General features: G+C 33.5%; 1 protein-coding gene across 1 annotated transcript; it reads left to right on the top strand.

Moving 5' to 3' along the window:
- Positions 1-928: 928 nt before the first annotated feature.
- On the top strand, positions 929-2,098 carry LOC105115325 (putative glycine-rich cell wall structural protein 1). The gene has a single exon (XM_011012174.1). The coding sequence runs from the start codon at positions 1,275-1,277 to the stop codon at positions 1,869-1,871; it is 597 nt and encodes a 198-aa protein (XP_011010476.1). The 5' UTR covers positions 929-1,274; the 3' UTR covers positions 1,872-2,098.
- Positions 2,099-12,090: the final 9,992 nt, after the last annotated feature.

Genomic DNA, 12,090 nt, shown 5'->3' with positions numbered 1-12,090 from the left:
CTCCATTTTTTTCACCCCACAGTTGCAGTGAAGACTTGCCTTCTTCTTCTCCAACCTTCTTCTCCTCCAATGTCTCTGTATAGAAAAAAACATTTTGTCCATCAATGTAAAATTTTTGATAGTGAGATAGTGCTCTCATCAACGCACCAAAGTTGAAAACTATTGGCATTTATTATTAACATGTTTTGTTCAAGAAAAAATGTGGAAGAAAAAAAGAGGATATGTTTCAAGGCACAACCGGTCTATTATTAGTAAAGATAATTCAAAATAGCAGATCCTCGATAACCATAAAAGTTAAATGTTCTTGAACTCTTAATTACATAGACTTAATAAAGCACGCCATTGAAGGAAGTGATGATCTGTGCATGTGGAACTGAAATTCAATCTGTGCAGCAGTAGAAGACTGTTCAGTATATCAACCACGCAGATGGCCTAACATTCTGCTAGCAGTGATGCAAGGATGGTGTGCTTTCATACACCAGAACAGGCTACAAGGTTTTAAAATATAAGTCAGACATTCGAACACGGTTTTTAAGCACAGATCTATTTATATTCAATGATGGAAAGTGTTTATGATATTGTGGGAAAATAAATTTAATTCCAAGTGTAACAGAAATAAGAAATATTGACTGAATTACAACCCAGTTTGTTGTGCAAGCTTGGCCCATTGTTAGCATACATGCAGAGCAGACAGATATCTGTACCGTACGTTAGCGGATAAACGTATGATTAAGGAGACAATCGTTAGCATAAATCACCGCAGGACAGCTACCAGTACATGGAAAATTAATACGTGTGCTCAAAAATGGAGTTCAAATATGAACAGAATGATAAAGAGTGGGAAATGCATGCTATTAGTTCCATTGCCGAAGTCAAACATTATAAGATACTTCAAAGTCAAAAAAGAAAAGGTGGGGATAAAGCTTGTATTGTATTGCATATAGACAGAAACAGACAGCCTCCACAGTACCACCACCCCACCACCGACGCCCTCCACTAAAAGAGAAACCCAAAGCACACGTTCCTTTCTGTAATATTCAAGATCACCAAGTGAGAGGTACTGGGAATTTAACAAACATTTCAAAAACCGTGTCTCGTCACCTTTACAATGAGTGCCATACTTTTAAAAAACCTTGCCTTGTTACCTTTCAAATGCCTATATATAGGGTTACCACTTCAAGCATTTCCAGTCAACAAAACATACTGGCTTCTCATATAGCGAGTGACACGCATAAACATACAGATACATTGAGCCGCGAGAGTATAATCTGGAAATGGCAAGTCCAAGAGTGTTAGGGACTGCTTTCCTGGTCTTGCTTATTGTAGACCTCACCCTTGCTGCTAGGACACTGCAGGCAATCAGTGGAGGTGGAGGTGGGGGGCAGGGAGGAGGAGGTGGTGGTGGTGGTGGTTCAGGACTTGGGTCAGGTTACGGTTCTGGGTATGGATCCGGGAGTGGTGAAGGATATGGTGCTGGTGGTCGTGGAGGAGGAGGTGGTGGAGGCAGTGGCGGAGGTGGAGGTGGTGGCAGTGGTGGAGGCAATGGGTCAGGTTCTGGCTATGGGTCTGGTAGCGGCTCAGGCTATGGTTCTGGTAGTGGGATAGGTGGTGGTGAAGGTGGTGGTGGTGGCGGCGGCAGCGGAGGAGGTGGCGGTGGCGGTCAAGGCTCTGGATCTGGAAGTGGGTCGGGCTATGGAAGCGGAAGTGGAAGCGGTAGCGGAAGTGGTGGTGGAAAGGGTGGGAAAGGAAGTGGAGGAGGAGGAGGTGGAGGTGGTGGTGGTGGTGGGGGTGGAGGAGGAGGATCCGGCTCTGGCTCAGGTTATGGTAGCGGGTCTGGCTACGGGGAGGGATATGGAGGAGGGAAAAGCTAAGTCTCGTTTTCTTTTCTTCGACCAGCACTGACCCATTGGTCAAAATAAAGGATGCACACACAGTGGTTACCATTTCTTTTGTATTCTGAAATAAAATTATGGGAGCTCACACATGCATGCATGTAGCATGTTGCCATGACAACTATGCATGTATTTCTATATATAAATCTCTTAATAAAATCACTTTTTAGAGTACAATTTACTCTAAAAGTATATTTTTCAGATAATCTCTCCGCCAACCTTAGTAAAAAGTGAACATATCAGTTCCATGTAAATAGGATTTCATCACAAAAAAGAACTTCTGAAATTGAAAAATTCTCCCACAACCCAAGACTTGCGGTGTTGCCTTTGCATGCAGTAGAAGAACCATGTCACAGGTGAAAATAACTTACGGCTGCGAAAAATAATACGTCTGTAAAACCACTTAACCCTCTCTACCAAAATGTCACGCAGAGTTTTTGATCCCTCACCAATGGCGGCCAAAAGGCCTTTAGAAGCCGCAAAGTGAATTTTATATCCAAAGGACCACCAGTAGGTCCGCTCAACAAATATTCTGAAAAGATATAATTTCAAGAAAACTATATATTCATATTAATTTACTATTAAAATTATGGGAGAAAAGGAGATAGAGAGAGGATATGTTTCAAGGCACAACTACCCTAGTAAGTAGTAAAGATAATTCAGAATAACAGATACCCAATAACCAAAAAAGTTAAATGCACTTATTGCGCTCTTACGTAGACTTGTTAAAGTATTGCATAAAATTAAGGAAGTGATAATATGTGCATGCTTATCTTCATTATCTCGGAAGCTCTCATGGCACCTTCATTAACAATTCTTGATATTGATAAGGGTTACTAGAGTTAGGAGTGAAGACAGAATGCTAAAAGACCCAAAATCTGAGGCTGATGCTAACAACATTTTGAGGGCTATAATTCCTGTTTGTAACCCAGCTAGAGGAGGTAAAGCTCAAAACGAAAATGCTTTTCCTTCTCTTGTTATTCGTGTCTGCTCGTCACTTTGTTTTCCTAACTTTGATTGTTTTGTGTGTTCTAGTCTTTTGATTGTAGGCCAAAGATGTGATTCTTCAACATGTGGAGTAGTTTCATGTTTAAAGAAAAAATATTATTAGAACTCATTTTGACAACTTGTTCTTTGATTTGTTTTCTTATTATAAGTATCACATTGTTCTTCAAAAAAAAAAAAATCAACTAATAACCTTTTCTCATTATTTGTTCTACACTCAAAAGCTTTTCAGATGGTATCATGGGTAGAAATCTAAGTTTATTTGGACCTCTAATCAAACCTGTAAAATCGAGCTGAAATTCTATTTGCAGCATGATTCTCTGCTTTCACACTACAGATTCAAACGGACATATCTTGAGCTTTAGATATCAAAATCATGCGATTTGAAAGCCCTAAATCATCTACACATTCACGAATATAACTTTTATAGATGATGTCATATTAGATAAAATCATTTTGAAAGAAAAAATCTAGGCATAAGCTGAAGGACAAGATTGGTCTCCTGGTCTAATGAGGAAATTAATGGCAACGAACATTCCACTATAGCTATGAGTCTGACATAGAAATGATGAACCTTAAAATGTAAAAAATGTGCAAATCAAGAATGAATGATAGAATATAGCTAAAATGACCGGATATTGCAAGAAACTAAGTTAGAAACAAAAATCTAAGTTGTAGTAGAGTATAAATTATAAAAAAGCTGTCATAACAACATAATCAGTTTTCAACATAAATTTTGAGGGATTTAACCAACTTTAATAAACAGATAAAGAAAAAGAATTAAGTAATCTTAAAGACTCCTAATTAGGATAAGAATCCGAACAAAAGATAGCAGCTAAGGGAGGGAAAAAAAAGAAGCAAATCACAACACAAACAACTCTCTTCTTCTTCTCTGCTATGTTCTTTTCTCTTTATTTTTTTGTTAATTTTCTAGCATCTATGAACTAAACTTTGGCTTTCGGTTTAAGGGAAATGGACACCATCTCCATTATTAAGTTGTGAAAAATAAAGTTATCATTGTAATTCTTTCATATTCAAGTACTTATTTATTCTTATTTCAAAATTAAGCTATTGATTTCTATTCATGCTTATTGAATTGTTTTGAGATGGTGTATATGTGTTTTCTAATTTCTTTCAATCTATAATTGTTGTTAGGGACTAGAATAAGAAGCAAAGGAATTAACTTAATTGTTGTAACTGTTGTAACTGTGACTTCAATTTCTTAGGATGGAATAAGCTAAGTTAAATTGCTCAAGATTTTAAACAGTTGCTTAAAATAAATTTTACAAACTTTGCTTCTAAGGTCACTGCTGAGTGAATTAAATTTGCTTTTCAATATTGAATTCACTTGCACTACCAGAAAGTCAATGAAAACCAATGAAATTACCGACTAAATTTTTTCATCGATAAACACTACAGATGGACATAATTTCATCTCTAATTTTGTTGTATATACCGACAGACAATTTCCATCGGCAATACAATGGGTATATACCTAGGAACATATTTTGTTAGTATATACTGACCGTAGTGTCGATGAATTATATAGATTTTTGAAAAGTTATAATGGTGTGATAACGTGGATTTTTTTCAGATGGTTTTACCAACAGAATGACCAAGGGATTCAAACCAGGATCTCCATACAGTGACATGACACAATCACCGGCAGACTTACCGACGAGTACATCGATGGAATGTTTACGTAGGTAATTTCATCTGTAAAAGCTAATATATACCCACACTACTGACTCTCTCTTCCTTTATTTTTCCTTCTTCTGCCCCTTCTTCATCCCCATCCCAACTCTTCCCTCCCAAACTACACCTAACAACCCATCCCAACTCTCTCTCTTTTCTCAACACAAGCACTCAAGTTTCTTATACTTTTGTACGTAGTCACAACATTCGTTCTTCAAGCAATTTATTGTAGATTTTATCATTTTTTTATAAGTAAATCTATCCTTTTTAGTTTTAACATTAAAAGGTCAATTTTATTGTTTTTTTATTTTTTTTAGTATATGTATTTTGTTAACATATGTACTTGTTAACTATTATTTGTCAAAGAAACTTCTAATATGAATGTATAATTTTGTAGTTGTTATAGTTTGTTTTAGATTTTATCAAAGTCTATTTGTTTGTAGATTGTTGAAACTTTATTTGAATTACACCGAATTAGATGTGTTGTCATGAAATAAATAATAGCTTGTTTAACAGGTTCATTTTAATTTTTATAAATTCTATTATGGATTTGTGATTTTCATAAATGTAAATATGTATGGATTTGTGATTCAAAAGCCCTAAATCATCTACACATTCACGAATACATTTTATGGATGATGTCATGTTAGATAAAATTGTTTTGAAGGAAAAAATTTGGGCACAAGCTGAAGGACAAGATTAGTCTCTTAGTCTGATGAGGAAACTAATAGCAATGAGCATTCCACTATAGCTGAGGGTCTGACATAGAAATGATAAACCTTAAAATGTAAGAAAGGTGCAAATCAAGGCTCTAACATTCTATGAATGATAGAATATAGCTGGAATGACCGGATATTGCAAAAAATCAAGGGCTTGTTTTTTTTCTGAAAAGTAATTTCATTTTGAAAAGTGAATTATTTTTTAATATTTAGTAGTGTAATAAAAAATAAGTTGAAAAATACTTTCTAGTGTTTGGCTATGTCATGGAAAATGAATTATTAATATTTTATTTTTTCAAGTTTATTAAAATAATAAGAAACAAATCTTACAAATTAAAAAGTCAAATGAGAATGAAATTGAAAAAAATATAATTTCATAAATTATCTAAAATAAAATAAATAATAATCAAAATAATAGAAATCATATCTAACAATTAAAAAAATTAAAAGATTAAGAAATTAAAACAATAATAACTATCGTTTCATAAATTATTTTTAATAAAATAAGTAATTATAAAAAAAATAAGGATCAAATTTAATAGATAAAACATTTCAATTAAAAAGTGATAAGAGAAAAGAAAATAACAATTTAAAAATGAGGACCAAAGTTATTATAACAATTAAATTCTAAGGGATGAAATTGAAAAACAATATTCAAAATAAAATATATATAACAACAAAATATTTGAGGATCAAATTTGATATAATCAACAAATAATATGAAATTTGATTAGTACTTAAAAGTGCATTTTTATCAAGGTTTTATATCATCATTTTGCACTTGAAGTATCAATAACTCCTTAACTAAAGCATGTTTTATAATAATATATCTAATAATATAAGATACCTTTAATTTGTGTTAAATGTTCATTTTAAATGCAGGTCTATCACATAAATGAAAGGATTGATTGATGAATTTAAGAACTGAAATTGAAAGGATAAAAAGATGGCCCAACTTAGAAAAGAGATGTCGATGCAATCCAAACCAGAACACTGTTCGGTAATTGGGTCATATCTAGAGCTATAGATCTCAGATTTAGGTCTACTTTATATGGATGGAAAGGTAAGACATAGGCCTACAAGTTTCATAGGAGCCCAAGATCTAAAAAGGCCATTTTCAAGTCCAAATTGTAGCAACAACAAAGAAGCCCGAATCTATCCTCCAGCCCGAGCACTGTTCAGTATTTTGGCCAAATCTGGAGTTATAAAAGTCAAAATGAGCTGAATGTTTTACACAACAAAAGCTGAGACAATTTCCTACAACTTTCATGTTTTTGAGTGGCTCCAATTTTGACGTTATCAATGATGTTTTAGGCAGACAAGAGAAGATAAGGATTGTCACCAAGTCAAGAGTTGGCCACCCACTCATCAATTAGTCATCAAATCAATAGTTCCTAATTTTGGCTTATAAAAGGAGGCATTTCCATGCATTTAGGCATCTTGGTCTCCAGATCAAGATCATGCTCTTGCTTTCTCTCTTTGTATTTTTTGTAATGTTTATGCTTTGCTTTCATTAATATCAAGTTTATGCCTTTCATTTCCTTTCCTTTACTTAGTTAACTTTTATGTTCTTATTTTGTTTATCTATTTTGCTTTCTTTCATTATGTCTAGCTAAGTTAGTTATGTCAAGGTGAAAAGGTTACACTAATGGTGTAAGAATAAGTATAATGTAAACTTAATATGGACTTTAATGTTTGATACTAACATGTTTTGTATTTGTTATCTTGTTCACTCTTTAATACTTTGCTTGTTAAATGACTAATCTAGATTTATGTTGTATAACACTTGGCACAACAAATGCTTGGCACTTTCATAGCCCATACTGTATGGTATAACCGACACCTGAGCTATGAAAAGAACTTGATTTGTTGTTAACATAAGTTAAAATCATGAATGCTTGACAAAATTTACAAGTATTAGCATTAATTGAATAAGATGACTAATGTAATCATGTTAACAATTTATAATCTGATTGGAACCTCCTTTATGTGTGGTTTCCAATTGAATAATAAGAGTCTATACTATACTTGTTTGATATACCATTAGTGGAACCTCTAACCTTGACATTTGTTATTATCATTGTTTAATCCTTACATTAATATTCCATCTCCAAGTTCTCATCTTTTTCTTCTTCTTCTCCTTCTTTTTCTTTATTATTGTTATTATTATTATAATTGTTATTGTTATTACTATTATTATTATTGTTGTTGTTGTTGTTGTTGTTGTTATTGTTATTGTATTATTGTTATTTATAATTTATACAATTAACCTCCCTGTGGTTCGACCCCGGTCTTGCCGGGTTATTTATTACTTCAACACTCCTGCACTTGGGAGAAGACATTAATCTTTTAATCGTGTCAAGTTTTTGGCGTCGTTGCCGGGGAGGTAAGTTTTGTATAAATTATTATTTTTATTTTATTTTCTCTTTTCACTTTTCTTGTATATAACTTTGTTTCTTTTCTCTTATTTCTTCTTCTTTTATTTTCTTCTTCCTCTTATTCTATTCCTACACGTGCATGAGAGTGTGGTCACGTACATCAAGTGGTAGACTTTGTAGGGTATCCTCATCATTTTCATAAAATATAGCTGAAGAAGATAATCAATCACTTCACAATGAGAATAATGAGAATAACCATGTTAGAACACTTAGAGACCACATGAATCCCACAAGAACAAGTGCACCATCATGCATAGTTTTTCCTCCCGATGCATCTCATTTTAATTTTAAACCAGTCATTATTCAACTTTTAACTTCTTTTCATGGCTTAGAATTGGAAAATCCATACTTGCATTTAAGAGAATTTGAGGAGGTGTGCAACACATATAATAATTTAAATTATAGCATGAACACCATCAGATTAAAGCTTTTTCCTTTTTCATTTATCCTGTGGATTTTGTTGTCTTAGACACACAACCTGTTGAAGCATGTAATTCATTTCCTGTTATTTTAGGACGTCCGTTTCTTGCAACTTCTAACGCATTGATTAATTGTAGAAATGGACTAATGAAGCTATCATTTGGAAACATGACATTGGAGATGAATATTTTCAACATTTGCAAGCAACCTACAGATGATAATGATTTACAAGAAGTAGATCATATTGACGAATTAGTTTATGATCAACTTGAATCTACTTTAAGTAAAAATGAGATTGATGAAACTGAAGATTTGCAAATGATTTATTTTGAGGAAGAAATCACATATGAAAAAAGCACCGAAAATGTTGATGCAAATCTTTTGTCAACAGTGACAACAAATTCGACATCTGACATCACACCAATCGATGATTGCTTTTCTAACGAATTCTTAATTTCTCTTAGTCCAATGCCTTAGTATGATAAAAATATCAATTTTCTTACTTTAGGAGATTTGCTAGCTGATTGAAGTACCCAAGACAAAGACAAGTTTTTGAACGAAGTGACGAACTTTTATTGGGATGACCCTAACTTATTCAAATATTATCCTGATCAAATATTTCAAATATTCATTCCCGATAATGAGGTTAGTAGTGTTATTAAACGTTGTCATTCTGAAGCATGTGGGAGTTATTTTTCATCAAAAAAGATAGCTGTAAAAATCTTTCAAAATGGATTTTATTGGCCCACCATGTTCAAGGACACGCATGCATTCTGTAAAACTTGTGAAAATTGCCAAAAAGTTGATACTGGTCAAAAAGTTTTATTTTATAATTCTCAACTCTATTCATTCCCTATAGAGCTAAGATCAAGATGGAGCAATCCTTATGGGGCCTGTGATATTGAGAATTCAATGAATGACAATGTTTTTAAGGAAAATGGACATCGTTTGAAAGCTTACTTTGATAATTTTTCTAGTGAAAATGAATCAACTGGTTTGAATGATCTTGTAGATAAAGGTTGATTATTTTGTTTTTCTTACATTGTTTTTGTGTTTCTTTTTGAGTGATTTTTGCTAGTTTCTCTCACCCCGGTCAAATGGAAAACAACGATACTCCATGACTTAAGTCGGTTCTTTCAGTTTCCCATAATAATTGATATCTGTGTATATATTTATGCAATTCTTTGAATCTTTCTTCCAATTCTCATTTGAAAATGGACACTAATCTTGAAAAATTAAAAAAGTATTTTCCCGCTCTACCTGAGAATGCGATTATAAAAATTTACCGTGCTAGATGTGCAAGATTGAGATTGTTAATGAATCATGGAATTCCTGAAGATATTTGCTGGTTGATTGAAGCAAAGGTCTGATTATCAGGTGAGTCCTCTAACTCCTTCATTTCACACATTCCTGGAACAGGTAAAAGCACTTTTACAAAGAAACGTCGTGCAAAAAGACTGAAAGTCTGTCATCGATGTGCCAGATGGACTTGTAATGCACAATGTCATTCTTTAGGAATGATATCTATAAACCGTGAAGATAAAATACAATTCATTAAGGATGACCTGAGTAAGGAGTCTTTAGATAATCTTCTATTAACTCTTGATACGCATCCTAGTGGAAATGTGCATCGTGCAATTCATTATTTATGGCCAATATTCCATAAGGAACATGCTCGATATAGTCTTGGAAATCTGACTAAAAAAGACCCCGTTTGTTAGTTTTTAAGAAAACTGGATGGGAAGCCTATCCCCGACCCATAGAGGGCGTTTAAGTCGTTGTTGGACGTAAAACCAAGGGAAAATATGAGCCACAATCACAACTACCAGTACATACACATGCTTTTTCAAAAATAAATAAATAAAATAAATAAAAAGAGAAAGAGAGTGTGTGAGACTCTAGCTGGCCTACATATAGATGTTATGATTGCCTTTCTACTTTCTCATCTATAAAACCCTCTTTTCCTTCCTTTCATTTCTACGCAACCCATACATTCAACAAATACAGAAGTGTGTAGAAATGGCAAGTTCCTCAAGTCATCAAATAAGAAATATTTGTGTTTTCGGTGGATCTAGTCCTGGGAAAGAAAAGGAGTTTTTAGAATCAGCAAATCATCTTGGTCAGGTGCTAGCTGAGAGAAAGATTCATTTAGTGTATGGGGGAGGCAGTCTTGGGTTAATGGGAGGTGTGTCAATAGCTGCATTTTTAGGAGGTAGTCAAGTTTTAGGAATCGTCCCTGAAGCTTTGGCACAAGGGGACATCATTGGAAAAACAATTGGAGAGGAACTTCAGGTCTCCACAATGTCGGCTCGTGATGCCTTCATTGCTTTACCAGGTGGTCTCGGCACATTGGAAGAGATCTTTCATTTTTCCTATTGGGCCCAATTGCACATTCACCATAAACTCATAGGTTTGTTAAATGTTAATGGTTATTATGATAAGTTGTTGTCTTTTCTTGATCATGTTGTGGAACAGAAATTTCTAACATCTTCTACACGACAAATCATAATCGGTGCTGCTACTGCTGACCAATTGATTAACCAACTACAATATTTCATTCCTGTGATTGATCCCTCCATAAGTCGCATAAATTGGTCATGTAAGGAAAGCCGTAAAAATTTTAAATTAGATTTGAGCCTTCATTTGTGAATATTAGTATCTTTTGGTTTTTTTATCTAGAGTTCTAGAAGTACAAATGAGCTGAATTTTTTACACAAGAAAGCTGAGACAATTTCCTACAACTTTCATGTTTTCAAGTGGCTCTAATTTTGACGTTATCAATGACATTTTGGGCACACAAGAGAAGATAAGGATTGTCACCAAGTCAAGAGTTGGTCACCCACTCATAAATTAGTCATCAAATCAATAGTTCCTAATTTTGGCCTATAAAAGGAGGCATTTGCCATGCATTTAGGCATCTTGACTTTCTAGATCAAGATCATGCTCTTGCTTTCTCTCTTTGTATTTTTTGTAATGTTTATGTTTGCTTTCATTAATATCAAGTTTATGCCTTTCATTTCCTTTCATTTACTTAATATGGACTTAATGTTTGATACTAACATGGACTTTAATGTTTGATACTAACATATTTTGTATTTGTTATCTTGTTCACTCTTTAATACTTTGCTTGTTAAATGACTAATCTTGATTTATGTTGTATAACACTTGGTACAACAAATGCTTGGCACTTTCATAGCCCATACTTTATAGTATAACCGACACCTGAGATATGAAAGGAACTTGATTTGTTGTTAACATAAGTTATAATCATGAATGTTTGACGAGATTTACAAGTATTAGCATTAATCAAATAAGATGACTAAAGTAATCATGTTAAGAATCTATAATCTGATTGGAACCTCCTTTGTGTGTCGTTTCCAATTGAATGATAAGAGTTTATACTATACTTGTTTGACATACCATTAGTGGAACCTCTAACCTTGACATTTGTTATTATTATTATTTAATCCTTACATTAATATTCCATCTTAAAGTTCTCATCTTTTTTTTCTTCTTCTTCTTCTTTTTCTTTATTATTATTATTATTATTATTATTATTATTATTATTATTATTGCTAGTATTACTATTAATATTGTTGTTGTTGTTATTGTTATTGTTATTGTATTATTATTTATAATTTATACAATTAACCTCCCTGTGGTTCGACCCCGGTCTTGCCTGGTTATTTATTACTTCGACACTCCTGCACTTGGGAGAAGACATCAATCTTTTTGTCATGTCAGTTATCAATGACGTTTTGGGCAAACAAGAGAAGATAAGGATTGTCACCAAGTCAAGAGTTGGTCACTCACTCATCAATTAGTCATCAAATCAATAGTTTCTAATTTTGGCCTATAAAAGGAGGCATTTGCCATGCATTTAGGTATCTTGGTTTCCAGATCAAGATCATGCTCTTGCTT

This window comes from Populus euphratica, unplaced genomic scaffold (assembly GCF_000495115.2).
Source record: "Populus euphratica unplaced genomic scaffold, PopEup_1.0 scaffold660.1, whole genome shotgun sequence".
Classification (NCBI taxonomy): domain Eukaryota; kingdom Viridiplantae; phylum Streptophyta; class Magnoliopsida; order Malpighiales; family Salicaceae; genus Populus; species Populus euphratica.
Note: the sequence above shows the minus strand (reverse complement) of the source record. Positions and strands in the feature narration are given on the sequence as shown.